Source organism: Cebidichthys violaceus, unplaced genomic scaffold, assembly GCF_023349555.1.
Source record: "Cebidichthys violaceus isolate CVI_PGR_0920_01 unplaced genomic scaffold, fCebVio1.0.p SCAF_296, whole genome shotgun sequence".
Taxonomy (NCBI): domain Eukaryota; kingdom Metazoa; phylum Chordata; class Actinopteri; order Perciformes; family Stichaeidae; genus Cebidichthys; species Cebidichthys violaceus.
Genome location: NW_027176479.1, coordinates 27,607 through 54,357, shown reverse-complemented (window position 1 = coordinate 54,357; position 26,751 = coordinate 27,607). Strand labels below are relative to the sequence as shown.

Sequence of the window (26,751 nt, the reverse complement as noted above, 5' to 3'; positions counted from 1 at the left end):
GTTAATTAGTGCCCTTTTGTGATGTCTGGTAGGCAGATTTAGTTACCTTTGGACGGTGCCAGGCGAGCCGTTCCCTCCCGTTTCCAGTCTTTACGCTAAGCTAAGCTAACCGGGCGGCTGGCTGTAGCTTTGAATTCAACGGACAGATGTGAGAGCGATACCAATCCTCTCGTATAACTCCGGGGGAAGAAAGTAAATAAGCGTATTTCTCAAAATGTCAAACTATTCTGTTAGGTCAGTGGTCCACAGCGGGGGGGGGGCTGTGGTTTGTCAGTATATCAAAACATGTCTTTGAGAGCGAATATGTCTTTGACTGAGAGCGATGCTGTTGAAGATAGAGCTGATTTACATGTGCATTTATTGCCTTTGTGTCCCTCGCTGGACTCTTGGTGTTCTTGCACTAACATTGACGATCTGATGCAATATATGAAGGTTCATGGGAATGAGTTACATGTTTGAGATCTGACGTCATTGATGTAGCTCTTTAATGGCTCTACTGTGTTCCCCCGCAGGCTTTGTGTGTCAGGACCCCCTATCGAGACAACCGCGCTCTGACCGAGTCTCCTTGGACCCCAGCCTCAAGCACCCAGCAGCCCAAAGAACACAGGTACTGGATGCTCTCTCTCTCTCTCTCACACACACACACACACACACACCACACACGCAGCAGAGAGCAGAGCCAAGTGTTGCACTCATTCACCCTTCCTTGTGAAACATTCCCATTCTTGTCTTCATCTCTGTGTTGCTTACAGTACATTCCTGCCACTGTCGCTGAGCTCTTCTATCTACCCCTCATGGAAAATCCACTGTAATGCAAAACAACTGCTCATGTAATTACACACTTTTGAGTGACATCAGTTCGTGAGCGCTACTCTCTGTGGCTTATTGTTTTACCATTTCTAATCAAGCGACTAATGCTCCTCTCTGGGCCTTGTTGCCTAACGATGCCACAACGATGGCTTGGCTCCCTCCCCTCCGCTACTGCACCCAGATTCGGCGCTTTATGATCCGCTGGAGGGAGATTACTAAATCGGACGGATCTCTGCTCCACCTTTTATGTTGTGTAAAGAGCCTGTTTAGACATAGTGTAGCAGCGTTTCACCGTTGCGTATCGATGGAGCATGTGTGCGGCGTCTTAAAGGTTATTAAAGAGTAACGCTGATGTTCACCCGTTGCCTCTTAGAAACCTCTTCCTGCAGCGACAGCCGCTGCACACAGCAGAATGGTGAGTCTTCCTTCAGACTCAGACATATTAATCTTCTCTTTGCCTCGTTCCTTTGCAATTCCCCGATGCCTGTGACATTACCGGTAAGACATTGCTTTACTGCTCCTTCCTTATTTGATTATGCAGCTTCACTATTTGTCACAGTGACAGACACAGACGGATCGATTCCTAATGCGATATTTAATAGAATTCTCATTACATTAGCGAAGTGGCCTTAGTAAGCAAGTGCTTTTAAAGTGCCGCAATGCACCACTTGACCCAAAACTCAGAGACTTTGATGTACAGAGTTACGGAGATGTTGCTAAAACAAGCCCGGCACTAAACCACAGAGGCTGTTGAAGAACTCCAGGGCCCTTCAGAGAACCTCTCCTGTCCCGTTACTCTGATTAGGAGCAACAGATGAGCCTGTTTTCTTTTTTTTTTTTTGTTGAAGGATTTGGCCTTGTCGCTTTTTGGCTGCCTTTGTACCCCCCCCCCCCTTTCCCAGCCGCGTCAGACAAATTAAATATAATCCCCCTGCTATTTAGATGACAAATTCTCTACGCGATCCTGTGGGGTTGTGCCCCTTCTGCCTGGCCCGAGTTCCAACCTGCATGCCAAAATTGTCAATCACAGCCAGGGTAGTGCATGCAGCCGGGGAGGCCGGTGCCTAACATGTGACAAGGCAGAGAAGAAGAGAGGGCATTTTGTGTTACACAAGCTGTAATTTGCACATTTTACTCTCATAAATGAGAATTGTGTTTCAGATTAGCAGCTTGTTTGTCAGTAACGATGTTGTCTTTACCAAAAAAAATACACCAAAAAAAATTTGGCAAAGTATTTATGTTGGAAAGAGATATAGCGGTTGGCATTGGTTGACTTTGTCTCCACACTTCTCCCCTGTAGCGTCAGAGGCCCGCACCAGCTAGTAGCTCAGAAACAGATGGGTCGAAAGACAAGCTAGGACCTAAACCAAGCCAAGGAGACAGCACTTTGAGCTTGACCGCCGACGAGGTAAGGCCGTTGAAACGGCAACGAAGTGGGCCGATTTTTGTTGAATTCACGCGTTACGGGAACCTGAAAGTATTGCAACTTTTTAAAAACCTGTTGGCGCACGTCTTGTCGTTTTTCGTTCGCTAACACAGATCAAAGTGCTGCGGAGGATAAAGGAGGAGTACGAGAGACGGGGAGGCTTCGTTAGGATCTTCCCCACCGCAGAAACTTGGGAGCTCTACGGGTGAGCTGAGCCAAGAAGGAACAGACACTTGTAATCCCCAAGGGGTGTTTGTCTATAATGTTACTCATTATTAATACTGTCTTCAAATAAGTGGGGCACTTAGATTATATGAATGCAATCAGTGCGTAAAGCCAGACCACACGACTCCTCTTGACTGTCACTAATTGAACCACCAGACTAAGGTGCACCCAGTTGGTTTTTCTTGAGCTCTGTGTATTACGTTCCAGGAAAGGCTTAAGTCGGACAGCAACTTTATGTTGAAATGGCATTGGAGGCCCTATTAGAGAGGAAATCTGTTTTTGTGCTTGCAATTCATATTCCTATATGAGGATTTGTTGCTTGATTAGTTCCATGGCTCTCCCAGCAGCGGGGCTTTTTGTGGCATTTTCAAAAGCATATTATTGAGCGTTCTGGGGCTGTGGCTGCCATATCACAGAAGCCTAATTTTTAACACATTTGCCGCAAAATAAGGAGGCCGAGGCTCATTGGGGCTTCTGCCTTTTTCTGATTATTGTAATTTGCTCATTATCTTCTTCTCTCAGTGGATATCTGGAGTCCAAGACATCAATGAACTACATGTTGGCAAACAGACTTTTCCATGGAAGGTAAGCATTTCCATTGTGGTTGGGGTTGGGGATTAAATCTCCCCATCAGTTTTGTGGAAACGGTTGGATTCTAAAGTGTCGTTTGTTTGGTTTTTGGATTGGATAGGTGAGAGGAACAGCTGAAAAGACGTTGCACAGTCAACTTTTCCAGCATGCGCCCGGTGTCTATGTGGCTTTGCGGCGGTGATTTTGGGGGCAGGAGGGGAAAGACAATTATAGATGAACTGTGCTTTTTTTTTTTTTTTTTTTTTTATTGAACCACATTTTGTTATTGTAATACAGCATGCATTTATGCTATTTGAATCAGTATGGGTTTTAGAGCTTTTACCGCAGCTTTGACTATTGTGCAATATTGTCTGCAGATTTGGTCCCCAGCTAAGCCCATCTAAGGGCTTTTTGTCAGGTAGCCAGATTAAGGAAATGTTTGTTGCAACAAGACTTCAGTTTCTGTTATTATCTGTAATTTATCTTCTCTCCTCTGGATCATCATGTCAACTTCTGGACGAGCTGCTCAACCACACTAATCATTCTCAGAACCGGCTTCAGTTAAAGTTGGAATTTACAACCGTCGCTCCGCTCCGTAATTGTTGACGAGACGCATATAAATCATGGTAGTTTGTTGTTACTGTGACGGCACGTCTTTGCTCTTTCTCTCTCAGGAATATGAACGGGAATGTGCAGCTGCAGGTGGATGCCGTCCACGGGTGTCACGGTGTCCAGTACGAGAGGAAGCTGCTGTCTCTGGAGGCACGGAGGAGCAGACAGCGCTCTGCTGCAGGCAAGAAGAAATCCGGTACGCCTGATGTGTTCTGCCTCACTTCAGGAAACACTAACCAGAGTGTAGCGAAGTGGGACAGCATCACAAGCTAATGCATTTTTGTTTCCAATAAATACGTCTCCTGTGTCACGGTAAGGTTGGCCAAATATGACTCTGAATGAGTTCATTTCATTGCAGCAACAATGGAACCCCTATTTTGAGGTTACGTGTGTATTTTCTCCAAAATGACAGTGATGCAATTGACATGTGTCTTCCCTTTTGCAATGCTGCATACCTCAGGGAAGGAATCCAAGGCCTCCCCGATGGAGAGCAGCAGTCAGGAGGGAGAGGAGTGCGCTCGGGAGGAAAGGGAGGAGGTGAAACGAGCTCCGGAGCCGGTCTCGCTCAGGGCTTTGGTAACGGAGCAAAGAAAACAAGTAGCCACACCGCTGGAGCGCTGCCGAGGCGAGGCTCTGTCCGGCTCGGAGGCAGCCGCGCACAACGCCAGGCCCAGAGTCAACCTGCTCAACATCCTTCAGCAGGGCTGGGACCTCAGGTCGGTCTGTGTGCCGGGGGCTGCTGCTCTCATCTTCCCCCTTCACTGTATTCACCTCTCCCTCGTTCCCTGTTGAATAAGGGGAAATATCAAATGCACAACCCTTGTCACCGTACAACATACAGTTTGTTGTAATCGTCACCACAGGTTGATCCATTGCCTGTGACTTGCTTACTTATTGCTGCACTCAACAAAAATGTCATTTCATTGTTCACTTTCCCGTGTCAGAGAGTCTTACAGTCCGCCACAACTCACACATTTGGATAGAAAATACATCATTTTACTGTTTGTGCTATTTCGGTGTTTTCTTAACTACTCTTAACTAGAAAGCTCGACACCTGCTGGTTCCTCAGTCTAGTTAGTTTGGAGCAAGTGTAGATGGAAGAAGCATCATAGGTAAGAGTTTCATGATCGGCCCGCAAGAAAGCTAAAAAATATAAACCTATTGACTGTGTGCTGAGTGAGACGTGTAGGGAGTCGTGGTAAGATGATATCAACATACATAATGCTTTCCAAATTGGCATCTTCCCTTTTTTTAATATATTCTTTCATCTAGATAAAGATGCCGTATGCACATCATCAACACCGTGTACATACTCCCTAAGAGCAGCAAAGACTGCGGTCTGATGGTGATTTGAAAAGTGTGCCTGAAATTATAATTTGAGGAAGAATTACAATAACAAGTCTGAGTTCGTAGAAATTCCTCAGCGCTCGCCAGGACTGTGCATGTAGCGGGGGAAATTATAGTACAGCGTACCATTGTTTGTGTTTGACGGTCTTCTGACAGAACTTCTTTCCAGGTTCTCGCGGGTCACAACGACAGTTTATCATTTTGATACCGCGCAAGACAAGATACATTGTGTTTCAACAAAGTTCGGCTGAAAGTGATACATACCTGTTTGTTGCTCTTTCGGCCCCCCCCCCCCTCGATGATGTGTCAGCTCATGAATATATGGATGAGCACTGCCTGTTCTTTCTGTTGCAACAGACGCATCGAAGAGGTCCCGGCAGAGGATCCGGTTGACGACGCTTAGCGGTCTTTCCTTTTCCATTGCTTGTACCTCTAATGCGGTTCTTGATGATTTTCCTCTCGCTCCTTCTTCCAGTAAAGTCCAGGCCCGGATGGCCTTTTCCTCCTACCTGCAGCGAGTCCAGCAAAGACTGCTGGCGGAAAGCAGGGCGAACAGCGTCCCAGCTTGGCCAGACAAGGACAACGACCAAATGGTATAATGATAACCATTTCTTCATTCCCTTTCCTAATAAATGGATGTGAGCGGAGTGCCCTGGGGCATTGCCTCCCTTCTATGTGTGTGCACACGTGTGCCAGATTTCCCCTTATTATTATTCTGTTACTCATATGTACCCTGGCTGTAGCCGAAATGTGTACGAGACATTTGCGGCCACGCTGAAGGAAAAAGGTCTCTGTAGAAGTTAGCCTGATTGGAAAGTCTGCATTGTCAGAGCATACATCATCATCATCATCATCATCATCATCAGTGACCTCAGACCTTAAGGGAAAATCAGTGTGAATTCAAGTCTAGGCTATTAAATTCAAAGGTTCAGTGCTTTGAAAAGCTTTGAACCCTGAAAGGCGAACACACACACACACACACACACACACACACACACACACACACACACAGGCAGGCAGCTTGAATATGTGCAGCTGGATGAATCAGATTCAGGGAAGTGATAATATGAATGTTTTTTTTTCTGCATAGGAGCTGGTGATTCGCTTCCTGAGAAGAGCAGCCAGTAACCTTCAACAAGACATAAAGGTGGTCTTGCCCAGTCGACAGCTTCCACTCCAAGACCGCAGACGCATCCTGTCCCACCAGCTAGGAGAGTTTATCCGCTGCTACAACAAGGTGCCTGTTCCCAGACTCCGCAAATCTAAATCTGGGAAATATTATGCATATTGTGTATACCTGCTGTCTCATTCTTTCCTATCGTCTCAGGAAACCGAACATGTGGTAAAGAAAACACAGAGCAGCGAAGAGGAGCATTGTGTTAACCCCAGTGTGTTTCAGGAGTACATCACTGCAGCCAGGTTAGTGAATTGGCAAGCCCACTGCCCATTGTTCAGAGCTTGGCTCTTCGCTGTTAGAGTTCTATATGCTACTGACTGAAGGGTGATCTCTATCTCTTGTCTTTTTTTCTTTCTTTCTTTTCTTTTTTTTGAACAGTGAAAACGATCTGGAGGAAGTACTGACATTCTACACGCAGAAAAATAAATCGGCCACCGTTTTCCTCGGAACAAAAGTCAGGAGCGTTAAGAAAGACGTCCGTGAAGCAAATGCCTTCGGAGATTCAGGCAACTGTGAGAACTCCAAAAGTGAGTTCCTCCCGCATGTTTTTTTTTCCCCCCCATATTTTTGTTACTGAAGGTCTGGTTTATGTTTAATACTTTATCATGCAAGCACAGTAAACAGGAATAGTTTAGATTTGTAACCCCCCCCCCCCCCCAAAAAAAAAAAAAAAAAGTGATAGGAAAAAGATTGAGTCATCCGGGGTGAAGAAATGGTCAGCTTCAAATGATTAGGACTCATTGGGAGGGGGGGGGGGAATGTGTGTCAGAGGCGAGGAATGGCTATCTGATGATAAAGGAGCTCTGGCTTCTTTCCTCCTTTTGAACAGCTCTGCCTGTGGCCAAAGAGGATTCCTCAGAGTCCTCGCTCTCCGGAGGGAAAGTCAGCAGTGACCCAGACATCAAGGCCGCTGAGAGGCAGCCCTGTGTCCGCACCGAGGACCAACAACAAGCAGCAGGTAGAACTGGTCAAATCCACCCAGAGGTCCAGGCCTCGCAGCGCTGCCCCAGCTTTCCCGTGACGTTAGACTGCACGCATACCCGTCTGCAGCGCTGCCCCACCGCCCCGACGTCCCTGCCTCTCCACTGTCCGCCGCCGCCGCCGCCTCTCCAGCCACCGTCCTATGCACAGTCCTTGGCTAAGTCTCAGTTCTGCCATCCCGAGACCCTCTCTGACCCTCCCGCATACATCCCTGGCCTCGTGGTCGCGCAGCCCCAGAGAGCAATGTGGGCGACTGGCTCCAACACGATCTGTGGTGGGACGCCCACCCAGGCGCTCAAGAGGATCCAGTCCTTCACCTCATCGACGTCCAGCTCTGGAGCGGCCTCTTCCATCCCGAGTGCCACGCACATCTATAACCAGAAGCTCTCTAGACCCACCTCTGCAGGCCAAGGTAGACTCAGTACTTTACATCGCCGTCGTTTTATCACATTCACTCCCGTTTTTCCTCACATTGGTCTTCTGTTACTCTGTATGTCAGTGATCAGGAGGAGCACTTCCAGTAAGCTGAAGTCCAACTCAGCTGGGACATTAAAGGAGCTAAACTCGCTGTCTGCCCAAGCTCAGACCAACCAGCAGGCCTTCATCTCAGCCCTGCAGAAGCTGGCCGACAAGCAGGTTGCTCGCCACTATGCCGGCTCCAGTCACATCAACCTGCTGACACAACACGTGAGCTCCCTGGGTTTTTTTACCTCTATAGCCCAGGAAGTTTCCTTGCGCTCGAACAAGAAGCCATGTTGAGTTATTAGGCAATCGTAAACGGATCTGTGTAATGTAAGAAAGAAGAATCTGGAGCTGCTGCAGCAGTCTCTCACTGTGAGGTCTCTCTGATATTTCTCTTTGTTGATGCGTAAACCTGGCTCTGACCCCATGCCGATTTGGCGGCATCTAGCTGCTCATTCGTTCAGCAGACCTGTCGGAGCCGGAGGGCCTGCTGCCTCGGTACCGCGCACCTTCCTCCTTCCTCCTCTCAGTCCTCGGCTCGCCTGCAGCCTGTGGGCCGGGGTTTGGTGCGGGGGCGGATCTGGAACCGGGGGTTTGAAGCTGGCTGGCCCAAACAGTGGTGAGCCGCATCAAGCCTCAGCTCTGTGTGAGGTCTCATTATCAGATGCACCATGGGGGAGTGATTTCTGTTGATACTTAACAAGCAGCCACTTTTTTTTTTTTTTTGTGGTAATTGATGCTTATAAATAGAGGAATGTAGCAAATTGGCACTGAGCGGGGGAGAGGCAGCTCCGTTGGCTCCATCACCACCTTCTCTTATATTCCCCAAAGGTTTGTCATTCTGCGTGGGGAGCCCCTCAACCTCTTCTCCCTCCCTCCTCTTCTACCTCCTCTGCCTCACTGGATTTTTTTTTTTTTGTGTGTGTGTGATGGCACCAGACCACACAGACTGCAGATTTTATGGCTTCCCTTTTTGACTCTCCATTATTCTGTTTATCTGAAAGGTGTTTGCTGTATTTCTTATGAATAGTTAATCCTGTGCATGACAGCAGTGTATTTTGTCGAGAGAAATAGTCCAAGTCTTTTTCACTTAATGGCTCAAAGAGTGCAGTTTGTGCTTAGTTTTTTTTTTTTTTTTTGGGCTCAGATCCGAAGTCAGTAAATCACTCGCTGAACTAAACGGAGAACGTTGTAAACACGAACAACACCCTGTTGCCCCAGTTGACCTCTCAGGTTTAAGTAATTTACTCGCTCTCAAGCCGGTGAGAATGTAAACTAAACAGAACCTGAAAAATGAGTAAAGTCCCTCGGCTGAGATGCATGAATATGAATCCTTACAGTATGACGTGTTTGTCCAATACAGTGTTATAAGACACCGTGTCTCCGTTAGACAAGTTGGTGCACATGACCATAGATGTATATACACTGGACAATGGTAAAGATCTATTCATTATGGTAGATTTATTCAAATTTGAATGGTTTATCATGATACATGATATATGACAATTTGTTCCAAAAAAGCCTTGTATTATTGGCTTCCACATGTGTGTTTTCATTGCCTCCGTTTTTAGATTTCACAGCTTGTAAGAATACGTCCAGTCTACCTTAATAAGTAAGTTCGAGGCTGTGTAGCACCATGCTGACACATTTTTTCACGTCGTACAAGGCCTGGCAGTGTTACAATTTTTCCATTGGAACTATTTAGTGCACAGGAGGAAATAAAGTAAATAAAATGCCACAGCGGGATAATTTATTCTCCCATTAGCTTTCGCTGAGCATAATTCCCAGGGTAGTACGGAGCAGCACAGAGGCGCAGTCGCAGCGCGGTGGTCGTAAACAGATTTTGGGCTGGCGAGTCATGATATAGCTGATTCTGTCAGAGATGGAGAAGGGAGGAGGGAACCACCTGGATTCAGTGCTGAGCGGAGACTAGCTCTGCCGTGTGCCGTGTGTACATTTTCACATTTCCCCCCCCAGAGACAAGAGAATGAAGTGGTCGATGTAGGGAGGAACACAATGCGAGCGCTTATTCATCGAGCATTCCCATCCCGCTTCAGATGCTGGGATTTAACGGGATGTTTGGTTGAAGTTAGTGAATACATGCATCTCGTTAATACAGTGTGTGTGTGTGTGTGTGTGTGTGTGTGTGTGTGTGTGTGTGATGAAAATGACTGGATCTGTTTGACGTTTCCTTCTCTGCCCACAGCTGACCAACCTGAACCTGGCAAACAGGATGCTGAGCAGAGAGAGCGTCACGCCGAACCCCAAAGTGCGGCATGCTGCTGCTACAACCCAAGGGCCGGTGAAGGCTGTTCACTCAGACCTATGCAGCAGCACTAGGTGAGTCCAGAGACGAGCGGCATGTGCAGAGAACTGTGGGTGAAAAGGGCATTTCTTAAAAAAATAAAAATAAATTCTGCAGTACAACTAGGGATGCACCAACATTTGATAGGCCGGATTGGCAGTGGTGCTGATGCTGCTTTTATCAAGCGGATCGGACGTCAGATATGAGTAAAACTCAGCGTTTCTATCATGAGTTACATTCACTCGGTCATGTTGGGCTGTTCACTCACTCGGTCATTAGTGCTACGACAATCCCTGGCCTCATGTTATCTTCCATGAAAATGACTCCAATGTGTGGTACAGCATCTTTAAGATGGGAGAATGGGAGCACTGGTGTCAGATTTTGTACTTTTCAGGGACTGTGTATAATCAGTAGCTTTTTACTCTTCCTCCCCAGGTTTGCAGAACCTTGTTTCTAGTGAACGGCGTGTTTTTGTCGCAGGAAACGCAGCAACTTTTGGGAGCGTGGGGACACAGAATGAATTTGAAAATAAATTGTAAATAATCTGCTCTTTGAGTAAAAGCCAGGGTCTTTTTTTTTTTTTGGTGTAAAAAATGAAAACTTGACTTCGCACTTCATATCAGAAAGAGAAAAGTTTCATTTCTTAAACTGAAATTATGAATTTTTCTTGTCTGCAACAGCATACACACCTGCTCTGCAAGTCACTTCTCTTTTATTCTCATTTGAGACCTGAAATCAGATAAGAAAGGGGGAAAATGTATATTTTATTTCATTTAAATTCAACAAAATACATTTCAATAAACGTGATTTTAGATGTTCTTTATTGCTACAGTAGCTTCTCTATGACACAAACCAAACCTCTGCTCCCGTATAAGTGCTCCATTGCTCCTTATGGGTCAAATCTCACCATTGTGCCCGATAAGCACTACTTATTACTTACCTCTCCTGAGGCAGCGGAGAAGGAATAGTGTGTTACGGTCTCACTGGGGTTCACTGCCAAGGAAAACAGCACTTCTCTCCTCTGAGAGATGCTGACACCAACACAGAAATTATAGTCTGAATAAAACCGCCATTCTTGTTTTTTAAGAATATGTCATAAAGCCTAAAGAGTTAAAATACTGTAGTTGGGTTTCTTTTCTCATTCTTGAGATTGAAGTGTTTAAAAGACAGAGAAGCTTTAATCACTTTGGACAAATCGATCGTCTGTGTAATCAACTTTACTCAAGTCTTTACTGTAGACACTTTAGATTGTGGTTGCCTATTTGGTCACACTCAATAGAACCTAAATGCTTTTTTTTTTTTTTAATGGTCTCTGACAAATTTCTAGATTGAAGATTGTTAGTCTTTGGGAAAAGGATTGCGCAGCGCCAATGCTCCACACACTGGGCAGGTCAGCTCAATACGTGCCTGAGAATGGGCATTTTATTCTCTTTTCATTAGTGCTTCGCGGAGCTAAGTAACGCTAGAATTGGCTGCTGAGTGTTGGGGAGTGTGTGAAGCACGCTGGCAGCTTGAAACATTGCGTTGGTGGGGTGGAGGCAGTGGTGGGGGGGGGGGGGCAATGTCAACACCCACGTAGTCTGTCTCCCCCCCCCCCCCCCCCCCCCCCCCTCCCTCCATATCTCCCCCCATATCTCACCTCATATCTCACCCCTCTCCCATCGCTCTGAGGAGAGGAGGAAGGAAACAGGATATGATCACACAGTCGTGCTCTACGGTACCAGGCCAGGATAATAAAGCGGCTATTTGAAGGTGTAACCCGTCGAGGGGTTAGCATACATGGTCACTCCACATTACTGTTGTGTTGATGTGTCAGGGACAATGTCTCAGACAGCTTGGCCTTGATCTTAGACTCTGTTTTTCCAGTCCTTGCCCTTCCTTATGTATCGAGCTGTCAGGGAATTCCAAGAATGTCTGCTGGCCTGTTTTCTTTTTTTTTCTTAAAATGTTTTTATTTCCCACAAACCAAGAAAAGAGATTTAATAGAATGTGTAATTTTACGGATAGCTTCACGTAGCTTTTACATGCGATACTGAGGAAACAGAAGTCACCTTTTGATCTCCCGTTTAACTTTAGAACTCCGGTGCTTTGATTGGATCCTACATCTGAATGTCATTCCATTTAAATAGTTTTAGCCCTTTTTCCGATACTGCTCTGGCACTTCATTCATCGCAAAACACATTTAAGTTCAGCTTTGCGTTTCGGCTTTTCACATTTCAGGTTAATAATTCATATTCCAGGGTGGAATATACAGTAGCTTTTGTTCCAAAATCTCTCCAGAAAATACACAGCTGCCTTTATCTTCCCATTTGTCACTGGCTTGCGATACAAAAGCGCTCTTGTGCCGCAGTGCTCCCAGCCCTTGGTTTGGCGTTCACCTCCTCTTATTGCAGTGAAATGTCTTTAATAAGATATTAGGATAAATTGCCTTGATTTCACCTCGGAGCTGTTTCTTATAACACAGAATTTCCTGTGTCCCCCGCCCCCCCACCCCCCTACACTCGGCCCGATGGTTTGTGCCAAACATACTGAAACTGTTAAGCACACTGGCTCTTTTAAGCAACCGCAGGGGTGAAGTATGATGGGTTTCAAAGAGCGGCGCGGCTCTTTGAAGTCGCCGCTGCCAGGATCTAACCAGGTATGCTTCATCAGCACTATTAGAGCTGCCGCCTCACTTGCAGTGTGCTGACAACCGGAGGGCTTTGAGCCACACTGCAGGTCTTCATACATCCACAGTGAGCTGGGTGGGTGGGGGAGGGGGGGAGGGGGAGGGGGTCATTTCCGGTGCTGGACCTCCTGAAACGTTTATGATGATTTCCATTCAACGTACCCTTGCGAAATGATGTGCAGCAGTATGAAACGCTCAAGACGGTCAGACATTCTGACTACAGTCAAGGAGACAACCTCAGAAATAACAACCAGCGTGTTGTGTTTGGTTACTTCTGCGCATTTTTCATCCAGACAAGTTTTTACAAAGCATCTTACTTATGGCTGATTAATCTTCGTTTTGGGTTTGGGTTTGGGATGAAGTGTATTTAGTCAGTAGCAGGTCACGGTTTGTCCTCTCCGCTTGTATTAGTCGTGTGATATAATGTGTCTTGAGCTGCATTAGCACCCTGGCCACAAAAAATGCCTCCTTATTTTCTTCTCACTGCGCGCACAGATTTGACCGCAAACCTATTTCCTCCGCGGCGTTCCTCTCCAGCACAGCTAAGAACGGAGAAATACCACAACCCTGCTTATGCTGGGTATTTTTAGTTCTGTTCAATACTTTGTTAGATTGATGTTTGACTTGGTCGAATTCTGTAAGAACATACCATTCCGAAGGATTTTATGACAGGTCATTTGCTGAACCAACAACCCAACTAATCAGAAAAGCTCGGGTGAAAATGTAAAAGTTCTTTGATGGAGGTCGGTTTTTGATGTCTCTCTTCCTTGAATTTAAAAAGAAGAGAAGTTTTCATTCGCAATTATTGGAGCCAGATGTGGTAATAGGAGGGAGAGCCCTTGAGGTAAGAGAGTGAAATTCCAGTGAATGGAGGGATTGAGGCAGCAGATATACACACCTCTACAGCAGCAGTACACGTGTCACCTAAGTTCTGCAGTGTTGTCAAATGTGTGAAACCTCCGGTTATGCTTATAGATCAGGTCTGAGTTGCGCCAGTTTTTGTAGTTACTGCTAGTTTTAAACTAGCAATCTCCTAAACCACGTTCACCATCGAACTGTGTGTAAATTGGTTGCAAGGACGCATTTGTAGTGCCATCATCCAGTCAAACGTAATCAGCTGCGTCAACAGTTTTTAGGGGCCAAGCGATATGTTAAATGGTTGCTTCCTATCATTTGTAAATGTAGGTTATTTTTTGAAAGCGCCCATAAAAACAACACGGTGTTTTCTTAAGTTAATGAATGTTCTTTTTTTTTATCTAGAATGTCAGTGTCATCTTTATCCGTCATGTCACTTTTTGGAAGTCAAACCTTTGAGCGTTAGGACCTTGAGCTGGTCACTTTACATCAGTCCATGTTCCAGATGTCAGGATATTGTAGGGTTGTTTTTTTTTAAGTAAACCCGTGTTTTCTAACAGACCGCTTGTGGTTTCGGGACCTTATATTGCTCATCGCTGCTTCAACTGAAGCATCAGCACGCATTGTCTAGACTGCTGAAACAACAAAATGCCCAGATACGGATCTTTCTTTAATTTATTTTTTAAAGACGGTTCTGTTAAGTGTCATGTTGTTGCAATGAAACAAGGCAAAAACAAATGGCTGGAAATACCCCTCACACCCTTGAAGGCAGCTGATGTTTACACTGACCAGGCAGGGCTTTTGAGATTACTGTGGACATGAGGTCACCTCAGACCGTCCATTTTCCCACATTCACACGTATTTAGATCGATGCCGCGCGTGCGCTTGACTTTGCGCTGCTGTGTCGCTCGGCGGTAAGTCGTGTCAGCGTATTAGAAAGATGGTCGAGCACAGCGGGGAGTAAGACGACACCGACGAGCTGTAGTCCAGCAGGGAGGGAGCTCCCAGGTTGTTGGAGCCCCACACACACACACACACACACACACACACACACACACACACACACACACACACACACACGTGCTGTACCAGTGATGAGAAACTCAGCTGTAAAAGTGCTCTTCTGCACTGCCGGTCCCTGCGTTGCTGGGTTTTAAATTCATGGTGATTCTGTTGTATGTTTCCCGCGGCGTTGTGTCGACACTCCCTGTCTGAAAAGACTTCTCCTCTGGGGGGGGGGGGGGGGGGGGGTTGTAGTCATGGAAAGCAGGCGCTCTTGACCGGTAGGAGCGGTCCGCTTTAGTCCATGTTGCTAATAAACTGGTAGCGCTTGAAGGTCCCCGCGGTCCAGTGTGCAAACTGCGGCCAAGCTAAAGGAAACGACTGTTGTAAACAAAGAAGGAGTTTTTTGTTTTTTTTTTGTTTTGTCTCCTGGCGTTGTAGAACCTCTGGCCTCGCAGGGTTCACAGAAGAGCCTTTGTTTCCAGAAGCTAAAAAACATGGACTTGGCCCACGGTCACGCCAGTTGTTTTTGCAATATACGTCCCATTATGTTCACATGAGCTTAAGGTGCCTTGTGTCACACGAGATTATGATCCCACAGTGTGTATTGTTCAAGATTAATTGAATTCTAATTTTAGATCGGCTCTAAAAATATAGCAGCTATTGTGATTTTTAAGTCTACAGTGTTTCCTTTTGCTCTAGACCAATGGACAAATGTTATTGCATGTAATGGGAGGAATTTCCAAGGATTTCTTTTGTGATTATGACCCCCCCCCCCCCCCCCCTCAGGGATCCCATTTCTTCAACTGTACTTGTATCTTTCTCCGTTTCCTCTTTCGTTTTTTTTCTTCTTCTTTTTCTCGCAGTTCCCAATAGTGCTCTTTGTGTCGCTCTTTGTTTGCGCGCACCAGACTCAACGTAGACTCAATTTAAGCATGTCTGAAGGGGAGGATCACCTCATTGCTTTAACGGGGGCCAAAAAAAAAAAAAAGGAAGAAAAAAAAAAAAAAAAAAAAAAAAAAAAGGCTGAAACAGGCTTAGTTTTAATGACAGATAATCCAGTTACAAACTCGTGGAACTCGTCAAAAGGTTTGCCTTCCAGGTTGTGGCTTTGTGATGTAAATGGGACGTGAAGCTCGGGGGTGCACTGAGGCGAAGAGGAAAGGGTTTTAGGTCAGCCTGTGTTCGCCACAGACTCGCCCTCTGCTCTGACTCTGCTCTGCACACTTTGACTTGAGGCTTCTGTGGGCCCAGCAGCCACTCGACTGGGACTCCGTCAGCTGGCTTGTCTTTTTTTTTTTTTTTTTCTGCTTTTTTTTTCGCCCCGGTGGTGTTGCAACTCAACATGTGGAGGGAAATGGGTCAGTTAATTAGGGACTGCAGCATCTACGCTTTTGGTTTGGATGGTGAAATAATGTGGTAATACTGTGGTATTATGGCTCACTATTGAAGCTTGCACCATCTTGCAATTTTGCAGGTAATTATTAGCTATTAAGATGGGTTAGTAGTGCGTCAGTAGGAGCTTCATGTGAGACTTTTGTATGTAATTATTTTAACATACTTGTCAATATATGCTATAATTGTATTTCGTCACCGCTCATCGTCTCCTCTCCCTATTTTTTTATCGTCTACGCTGAGCGTTCTTGACCTTTTGTTCCTCCCGATCACTTCCGATTGTTCAAAATTCCAGAGGACCACCTTCCCAAATAGATAAGAAGATATGCTGCTTACCCTCACCCATCGCTGTTAATCACTGTTAATCCAAATAAATGTCTCCAGGTTCATATTTGCTCACCACCACACTTTTGAGCTTCTACTGGTGCAGCGTTGTCTCACTTCTTCCTATTTGATAATAAGTAGCATTGAGCCGACGCACTTACCGTACCGAGGTCTTGTCTTATTGTTAATTCTGATTCTTTCAACTTTTCACTGACCTCTTCACTTGTGCTCTACAAGCCACAGGCCACTGAAGCTCGAGGAGGGTCTCTGGGATGGTCAGATGCAGAGCGCCTACAGCTTGGTGACGGGGGTGAACCCCCAGCAGCGCTACCAGCCCACCCAAGAGAGCTACCAGCTTCAGTTCGCTATACAGAAACTGCAACAGCAAAGACTTCAGTCTCGACAATTTCTGGACCAAGGCCCTTGCAGACACCAGGTATATCAGAGCGTTCATTTCAACATGCTGGGATCTGATCCCTCAAAACACGCCGACCTTTTTTTGTTTTGTTGAGTTAGGATTGAGCAAAAGAGTTGAGAAATGAGTTCTTCTTTTATTTTTTTGTGTGACGCTTGACTTAAGCAAAATTGTCGGAATGGAAGGAAACAGAATGTGTTTGCGAACTGTCGAGCTGTAGTTCAGGAAAACTCGTATTTGTGTCTCTGCAGAATATTCCCTTACCGAAGCACTGCGCCCGCCAAAGTAGTGCAAAATACACCCACGTCAAGGGGGGAAAGCTTTCATGTTAGCATTTTCAAAGCTACTCTGAGATTCTCTTTCCAAACCACTTAAAAAAAAAAAAAAAAAAAAAAAATGGTGTTCGGTGGGAATATCCTCCTCAACAGGAGCTGATTCCTGGAGAGCCAAACATGACTCCTCACTCCAAGATGACACTGTTTGGCTGATTGAGTCTGCTAGGTTTACATTGGAAGGTGAGTAATCAAGGAATGCACCAGAGAGGCCGTTATGAGTTTTGAAGTTTTTACAGTACATATCAGATTTGAGCTCCATTTGTATTCCAATTACAACACAAAATACAGTTTTGGCATGTGATTATTATTTTCTCAGCAGCAGTAATGTAGCAACATTTAAGTCACGCCTGACTAGCTGTGACGGATGTGATTCTGCTGTTTTTTTAGAGGGTGATTAGAAAGGTTAAAGAGGTCATGGTCATTTTGCGCAGCATCATTTTAATGTTTAGAGATTTAGAGGAGTTTGTATCCATCTATGGATGGATAGAAATGGAGCAGAGTGTCATGGGACAAGCCTTTCCTCTGTTCCACTCCCCTTCTCATTTCGTCTCATCGTCTGAACACAGTTGACCAAATTTCCTCATAGGAACGATTGTCTCACCATCAAATCAGACATTCCTCTTTAAAAACCTCGCCATGCCTCCCAGTTCATCCACCCACACGGGTCTCTCTGCCAGTCCGACCCAACAATGCGCATCTTTGATCGGTCCAGGAATCAGTACGTCGCATCCCCGAATTCCCCATCGCTGGCTTTTCTGGCTTCCCGGTAAAATGAATTGATTATTTAGGATTAATTGAAGACACAAAGGAGGCGCTTCAACTAGTGCGAGCGCCCATGTGTGAGCGCGTTGCTTCTGTCAGATGAGAAAGAGACAGGGGGGCCGTTCCGGCGCTCCAAGTCCACGTTCCGGTTACCCGGGTGCAGACTGCGCGGCTCCTCCACAGGCTTGGCTCCGAGCCACCTGGCAGCCAAAGAAAGGTGGCCTCCCTCGGTCCCGCTCCAGCTGAATCGCGACCATAGGACCTCGCAACCTGGAAACACACAAATTACATCAGATATTCCCCGCCGGACCCCCTTTTTTGAACGGCCGCACTGTGTGAGGCTGGAAAACCATTAGCCCGTTAGATAGCCGTATAAAGCTGCAGGGAAAATAGCATTGACGTGAGATGTGGAAGGAATGTATGCAAAGCATTCACCAGCAAGGACGGATTGAAACGCAGATCTGAATTATTACGTCAATAAGAAAACGGCATTTTTCCTCTTCCTTTGAAGAGATCTAGTACAAACAAATAAATAATGGGAAGGATTTGCTTTTTAGTGCTGCCAACCAAAAATGGTCTTGTTTTGATACTGGATGACATTTCATTTATATTGTGTCGAGCACTTTGATATTTCACCTAAATGACCAGAGAATACATTTCTCTCCATGACTAAGCCATTCTAAATGTGATTGCTCTTCCTGTTCCTCTTTTGGAATTGGGTCACCTGATTCAAAACAACCATATCTATGAATTTTAATATCATTTTGATTATGTATGATCTCATATCTTTGCCATTCTCAAAAGTATTCTATGTTGTTATTGCCCTGCTGCTAAGTACTTGAATTTATATAGAAAATAGCAACATTTTAATGATTCAATTTATCTGTTTCAAATTGTTAATTCTTAAAAATGAAACATATTTTGTCCATTTTTTAACATTCCCCTGATAATGCTTTAGGTAGATCATAGTAATTAAAGTTATATGCTCTTAAATTCCAGGTTGAATCGTGGCAGTGATTTTCCTTGTCTTGCATCTGACTCTTGACCTTTTAATAAAGACTCCATAGCCGGCAATTTTAAGAAGCATTTATTGATTTAGTTCCATATATTAAAAAGAGTAACGACCCTAGGATTGATCCTTGTGGGACACCACCATTGTCAGCTCCCAGATCTTTAATATCTCACCTTTTTAAATCAACATATTAAAAAGAAATCGTCTTACTGTGACAATCTGTTTTAATCTAACTTGCTCTTGTAGCTCAATGACACTAACCTTAAATAACTGTTTGTTTTTCTTGTTTCTTAGGCTCAATTTCCAGACCAGACGAGCACTCCGCACGCCCAGCCTCCCAAAAACTCATCCGGCTGCCCTCCGTCCAGCTTTCATGTTCGGTCCAATCACAGTCACTGCCACGGCCAGATTCAAACCTGCGTTAGTCCCGTTCTCGCCCCAAAGCCGCCCAGCAGTGCCAGAGAGGGACAGATCAGGAAAACGGCGACAAAGCGTCTCGTCAAGTAAGACCAGCCTACCGACTGAATGCGTTTAGTCCTGATGACACTTTAATCCAGTATAGCAGAGAGTTTAACAAAGTCACCAGGTAATGTTCAGCCCATTCAGTGATTGCAGTGGGTTGGTATCGATTGGCCGCTGCTTGTGGATTGAGACGAAGCGCGTTGGCAATCGGTGAGTTCCAGGGGACGGGGCTCACGCTAACGAGAGTTCTACGTGAGAGCTCCCACTCTTTTGGCCGCAGGGTGTATCTGCCTGTCGGGTAAACAACCTCATCACGGGCCTGATTTCTGCCTGAACCGTAAACAGAGCGCGGTTTAAGTGGAAGCGACCCCGGGGCTCCGAGCGCCGTTTAATTCCTGTTTGGTTTGGAGATAAGCTGAAGAGCACAGGGTTGAAAATAAAAGGCAAGCAGGGAAATAGGGCTGAACTGCCAACTATTTCCCTCGCTTACTTTATGACTTTATTGCTGCGACATCTGGCCAAATTTCACAACAACAGCAAACCTTTTGTGATCAGTGTTCGCAGTTGCAGTGGCAAAGGGCTCTTTACCCTCCTCTACTGTGTAAGACAACAGGACACAACTGGATTGAAACGCAAAACCGTCCATTTCTCTGTTTGAACTTAATTCATTTATTGCAGCTTTGCAGTGTGAGCAGCAGAGATTGAGAGTAGTCAGGTAGCACTGAGCGAAGCCCTCGCTCTGCTGACGTGTTACATTCAGTCATCTTACTTGACTGTAGCTGGCAAGCGAAGAGTTAAGAGGGCAGGGGTTGCAGAATAGGTTAGGGGCAGCCGGGTAGGTGCTGTGTTTGCTCCTGTGTGTGTGTGTGTGTGTGTGTGTGTGTGTGTGTGTGTGTCTCTTCCTGGCAGTTGCTGTGTTTACCCTCTGCATGTGGAATTCCAGAGCCCCCCTCACACTCTCCTCTGTCCTGCATTTTTGTGGTCGACCAGTGTGACAGGGGAGAGTGTGGGAAAAACGGAAGCTTCAGGACCAAAAAAATGCACCGATGGAAACAATAAAAAAAAAAAGAAAAAGAATAAAGGATAAAGAGAGGGGGGAAAAGAAAGAATGACAGCGAAAAGTGAACTCGGTCCAGGAGAAAGGAGATGATTGTTTGCAGAAAATAGGGGGGGATAATAAGTTGCTTCCCTTTTATTTCCAGCGCTCATTTTAGGGGCAACTCAATACCTCTGTTATTGAGGCACGTCTGAAATGCATCCCAGCGTAGACCTAAGCTCCTCCAACTTCTAATAGAATCGCCCTGCTGGGTGTATTCAAACAGTTCAAGGTGATCCAGCTCTCCAAACGCCTTCCTCTAGCCAGCTGTTCAATGGTAAAGACTGTTGCTTGATACAAATGTACCGGCACCGGCCCCGCCTGAGTAATACGCCACCGATGACCACCGACGGCCTTCAGTTAAATCTGTGTATCGGAGTCACGAGGAAGCGGAACGAAGTCAATGCCGCAAAAATGAATTTCCTCTTGTTTGGAGACAAAATCCTACAACAGTGCTTTCCAATCACTTTCCTTCTGAATCTGCTGACTTGTGATTCGTCAGCATTCACTTTTAATTGACGACTAGCAATGCTGAGTGGACCGTGGCAAAGATTCGCAATGCCTTTTTTTTTTTTGGATTTTTTTTAAGCTCGACTAACACGCATTGCACTTGCTCGGAGCAAAATGTGCTTCGTGTCGGTATCTACTCAGCAGGGCAGGGCTCTCTGGTCTATCGACATACCACAACCGCCAGCTCAAAAGGGGGGCTGCAAGGACTCAAAGTGGTATGACTTCAGTGGAGGCTTTGAAAGGAGCAATTTGTAACACAAATAAATGAGCCCTGTTTGGTATTTTGTTTGCGAGGTTTGGCTAGACGCAGCTGTAACTACGGAAACCCACGGGCTGTCGTGTGGCATTACTAATAGGGTGACAATTACAGCGCCGCCATTAATGTCAGCCCCCGCTGCTGCTTTCGCTCCCTATTAATCAGCCACAACAGTAGTTATTTTCACAGGATACTGTATATACACACAGAAGCTGCCAAAAGTGTGTTTATGGTTAAACTTTATCCCCCCTTTGGTCAACCTGAATAACATTAAGACATGCTTGTTACCTGAATGCATTAAAAAGAAGAAAAATGGCACATGGGCCATGTTTCCGTGAGGACTCCGTGTGAAATGTGCTTTTACTTTAGGCTTAGGTTTCATCCGTGCGCACTGCAAGTTCAGATTTAGCTCTCACCTCCGATGTGTCTGGCTGCTGCCTGACTCTTGAAGTGACAGAGTGAGAGACTGTTGACAAAGAGAGTGATGTGAAAAACCCAGAGGTCAAGTCCCCCCCCCCCCCCCCTCTCTCTCTTTCAATATGAAAGGGGTTGCTTCCTGTGGAGGTATGCCACGCTTAAAGTGGGCCAGTTCTATTTGCGGTTGTGTAATGGTATGAAAGAACAACTGTGCAGTCCCTTACAAGGAGGCAGTGTGTACCCTCATTACCTTGTTAATGCTCCTTTGGCGAGCTGCTGTTACCGGGGGGCGAGAGGTTAATGCCAGCTAAGCTTTATTTATTGTCCCCCCCCCCCCAAAAAAAAAAAAAAAGCTTAACAGATTGAATGTATACGGTTACAGATTCTTATAATGGTTTATTCTTTGAGAACACTGTCTGATTATTTAAAAAGAAAAGCCTGTATAATTCCCCGTCTATGACCTCCAGACTCCTGTATCCCTGTGAGATGAATATACACACCACTGTCCTGACTACTCAGCCTATAAGAGAGACTGTGTGCAGACGCCTTCTGTGTCTATAGCCGCCGCCCTCAGGTGCACACAGTCAGCGATCGCCGCTACAGTCCTGTGAGAATCACATCACCCAGGACAAGGAGCCGGAATTTGGCCCCTTCTTGTCACAATAGCTCATGAGAAGCACTCGGCAAACACTTCACCCCCACTAGGGCTGCGCACACACACACACGCACACACACACACACACTCACAGAGACTATTTGAAACTGAGCTCGAAGCGGGACAATACATTTGGGTCAATCCATAGCGTTCACCTAGGCCGTGGAGATGAGCTTTGCTTGTCAGAGACGGGTCGTTTGTCGTATGTGTAACACCTCGGGGAGTGATCTTTTGACACTTATTGTCTCTTTATTATTAACAGGCAGACGTCCGCAGAGAGTTCAGCCGGTGGAAGCCGGCCCAGCGGCCAGCATGTGGTCTACGAAGCCATCTGCGGCAAAACAGGTGGGTCCGATGCCGCAGTCCTGCTCACGCTTCGTACCGAGCTGCAACTTGGCCCGTCGGTGCTGGAGTCCTCCGGCAGTTATGCCCTTTCTGTGCCAGTGTCCGTGATTACGGCCAGGCATAGTGGACATTCCCCATGGAGCACCGATAAACACCACTGGGTATTTTTAGCCTGCACACTGGTAGTGTAGCGTATGTAAATGTGGTCTGCACACTGTAAAAGATATTGTCATAATGATAAATAATGTACAAACGTTAATTACAAACCTTGTTGGAATAGTACAAGTGAGGCTTTATTGGCTATTACATCATATGACTTGTGTCATGGCCCTCTTTTAAGTTTATGACAGAAAGGGTATAAACAAACTCTCCAGTGCTGTAATTTGCCATTTGATCATATATATATATATATATATATTTTTTTTTTTTTTTTTTTAAGAGAGTAGAGGTCAGATTACTGCCGAAAAGATAAAGAGGCACAGCAGCGATGACATCTTTCTTTTGTAATGAGACCCAGTGATGGGAACGGTTCCCATCTGTCGGTCATTCCTACGCAGTCGTAATCACTGCCGTCCGCTTGTACCCCAGAAATCACACTAAGAGAATGAAAAAAAAACAAAAAAAAAAAAACACCGAGCTCGCTCTTTGCTAAGTGTATTATGAGTAATGCACTGCAATTGCGGTTGCATGCACTCACGTGTGCTCTGTCATGCTGCCCTATTTCCACAACTCTTTCCATCCCGAGCGAAGTGTTGAGCTTATTGCAGCAACGGTGATATTAAGCAGTTTGCGCCGATGCACACATCTGTTTGCCTGATCAAGAGCTATTTTTTTTTTTTTGTTTCCATAGACCTACTATACATTAGCATTAGCAAATCATACCATTCATCGCCATCACGTGTGCGACCCAGAAATCAGCTTGTCGGAAAAACACAGTAGCTGTGCACCACCCCAGTACCCATCTCTCCCCCCACCCCCACAAAAAAAAAAAAAAAAGAGAGAATCCAGTGCGTGTGTCTGTGACCAGAACACTTCTTTTCATTCTTCGTCTTCCCCTCCAAACTTATGGAGGCTGGCTTAAGTTAACAAACATCTTATAAACTCATCAATTACTGTAACTGGATCCGTTGGGAGAAGCTTCTGAATTTCATGAATGCATTTTTTCCGTCGTTCGGGGCTCAAAGGGTTGGGGAGATGCTTCGCTCTCGACTGAAGAGAAAAGAAATTCCCAGTACCGGGGGAAAAAAAAAAAAAAAACCCCGGCTAGCGAGGCGGGTTAAACCGTGCTTTTTGAGGATGGGGACTGGGGAGTTGAACAGAGACTCAGTGGGGTGTGTTGGACCGGGTTGGGGGGGGGGGGGGGGTGTTATTGTGGAGCTTAGGAGTGCGTCAGGTCTTTCGGCCTGCCCAGTGTACCTTTTGTAGCGAGATGACCACGCTCCCCTGATCGACTCTGACAGGGAGTTAGAGCGGGTCCAAACGGAGAGCATTCTCTATGATCAGCTGTCAGCCGTCATTAATCACACCCTCCCTTTATCTCTCTCTCTCTCTCTCTCTCTCTCTCTCTCTCTTGTGCGCTCTCTTAATCTCTTCCCTCTCTTTGCTCGTACGGCTCTCCCTTTATCCTCTGAAAACTTTTCCTGCTCTGTCTCACCCCGTTCCCCCCCCCCCCCCCCCTTTTTTTTCCCTTTCCCCCCCCCCGCTTCTTCCGTGTTCATTTTTTGACACGAGATGAAGGGAGGGTTTTGACGAGGACCTATCATAGCTTACAAACCTAGATTATATCGACCACATGTGTTTTACAACGCTTTCCCTTGAAGTTCTCAGAGCTCCGCAGCTGGTCGACTGGGGAGATTTATTGCTTTCAGTTTAAGAAGGAAATGAATGCTGCACTTGTGCCATTTTAATGGGAGTCTGATCGTGTCAGGACGGATAACTTAGGCCTCTCTCTATCAAAATAAGACTGTGGTGTAAAGGAAGGTAGTCATTGGCCGTCATCCACTTCTTTTCATATGTATTATGGAAGTCGTATCGAAGCGGTACTGTTGAATATTTATGGGAGGTAGCTGATTATACTGTCATTCTGAAACCGACAGCATTTCTTCCGTCATTTTTTAGTTCCAAGTGTCATTTGGAGAGAGAGAGAGAGAGAGAGAGAGAGAGAGAGAGAGAGGACGCGCCAGAGACATCATTGTCCCTTTATCTTTTTTCTTTTTGCCGAGCCGGAGGAAGCTGCTTCCAGTGGTCATGTCATCGGATTGGAAGTCGGGGAGATGTTTTCGTTTTCCAGTTAGTCAGGCCCCACGATGTAAAAGAGCACCAAAATAAACAAGAGTGCGCAGCGAGGGAATGAAAGGAAATACTGTTTTGGGAGCGCAAACACGGCGGCTCTCTAACTGTACTTGGAATTGCCCTTTTCTACTGGATGCCTGGTCCAGAGCCAGCAGATAGGATATAAGTAGCTGAGAACGAAGTGACAATCGGACAATAGGCTGAGCCCTGAGACGACGGAGCAGATCCTCTGGTAACCTAAGACCAACGAAACGTTCTCTTTCAGGTTTGACCTGTAGGGAAACCTTGTGCTGCCGTTCTGTCTCTCCTTTTTATTATTATTAATTTTGACTTTCATCTGTCGCTTCCCAAGGTCTTTCTGTGTACCGCAATCTGTTCCAGGGCCAGGAGCCCGGTCACAGATGACATGAAAGCGACCGGCACCGGCACGTCCTGCCCCTCTGCTGGCCCGACAGGTGCCTCTGCATGTAACCCCGATCCCCGCAGAGGTGCATTCTGGGAAAGGACAACAGCAACAGATTGGAAGTATCCGAGACATCGAACAGGGTGCTATTCTATTCCTCCACGACACAGCCACGGACTCGCAAGAGGATAGTCTTCCAGGCCGGGAATGCCCATGCTTTGATGCAGGTTGGGATTTTCAGCTCCTCCCCCCCACCCCCCCCCACCCCCCTCCCTTTGGCTACTCTCACAACAGTTGTCCGCCCTCATTCTCTCCATGCTACTGATACCGCAGAGAGATTTCACTGACAGATAGCCTCCAGCAGATGGTTCCTCAATGCCCCAGTGGCATTTCCACCTACGAGGATTCACCCTTTCGTTCTCTGCTCACGCGCACGGCTTTGCCATTGGAGGAGATTTTAATCTTCCTAGAAAGTTCTAGAAACAGACGAGCGTGCGGAGAAGACTCTGGCGTCAGACGCTCCAACTCCAGGTCCTCGTTTGAAGACGACGTTGTTGCCAAATCATACGCGATGGCCATTGCCTGAGGATGTGTTAAAGTGCAGCATCCTCTGCTCGTTGGCTTAAAAAGAAGAAGAAAAAAAAAAAAAGGAGCTTCAATACGATTGGTTCCTGCCTTGTTCCCCGTTTACAAGGATGATGTAACAGTGTTACTGGGATGTTTTGAGTTTCAGATCAGGATTATATTACAGTTGGCTTGTGGTTATTGCTGTCAACTGTTGAGATGTCGATGTTGTTTTCCTTAGATGGACCAAATTTAATATTTTTTTCTAGACTAAGTAAGTAAATTATTGTTATTGCATCAGTATTTATTTACTGTACATTGTCCTCCAAACGGCCTTGTTTTGGCCCATTTCTGTAGCTCGAGGCATAACGTCAAAAAAAAGAAGGAAAAAAAAAGGGGGGGGGGGGATTTATGGTTATGCACAGCATCGCCTACAACGGAGGTTAATATTGCACTCACAGACCCTCTGTGGACACTCTGTTGCTTGTGACCGTTGAGCGAGTTAACTCAGGGCGTTAATAGAATAAAACATTTGTGTTGCATATCAAAAGATTCAGTATATGTCTGTGATGACCGTGTCAGCAATACTTGAATGTCACGCATGTTTTCGTCGATTATCATCATAGTGATTTTTTGGCTATGATGATTCTGGTTTTAATACAATTGATGGTATTGTTTTTTGTTTTTTTTCCCCTGTAGTGATTAATGTTAAACGTAAATGTTGTTCATTTACTACTACTTTACTACGCCGTGTGCATGATGTGTTACAAAAGCTCCAACAGTAGAATCAGTGTGTGTGTGTGTGTGTGTGTGTGTGTGTGTGTGTGTGTGTGTGTGTGTGTGTGTGTGTGTACTCTCCTGTGGTGACACAACCTCGTTTACAGTCTGATCATTTAATCTGTTTGGTTGCTGATTGTTTACAACACACATGCATGGAATTGTAATATTTTATTTTTTTTTTTGGAATCATCGCGTCTCAGACGTTGAAATGAATACCTAGAGAACATCAACACATGCCGATCATGTCAGTAAATGGATTTGTTCACATACCGCACACTGGAAGTTGTT

At 45.8% G+C, this 26,751-nt stretch overlaps 1 protein-coding gene across 1 annotated transcript; it reads left to right on the top strand.

Moving 5' to 3' along the window:
- Positions 1 to 480: 480 nt before the first annotated feature.
- On the top strand, positions 481 to 26,737 carry LOC137880805 (tubulin polyglutamylase TTLL5-like; the record flags this gene model as incomplete). The annotated part of the gene is made up of 17 exons (XM_068722335.1): positions 481 to 607; positions 2,111 to 2,218; positions 2,350 to 2,441; positions 2,984 to 3,046; positions 3,706 to 3,839; positions 4,104 to 4,359; positions 5,466 to 5,583; positions 6,081 to 6,227; positions 6,318 to 6,409; positions 6,546 to 6,694; positions 6,997 to 7,560; positions 7,648 to 7,835; positions 9,817 to 9,950; positions 16,397 to 16,595; positions 18,978 to 19,186; positions 22,342 to 22,424; positions 25,069 to 26,737. Coding segments are annotated over 17 exons (2,716 nt in total), but the record flags the coding sequence as incomplete, so codon positions are not given.
- Positions 26,738 to 26,751: the final 14 nt, after the last annotated feature.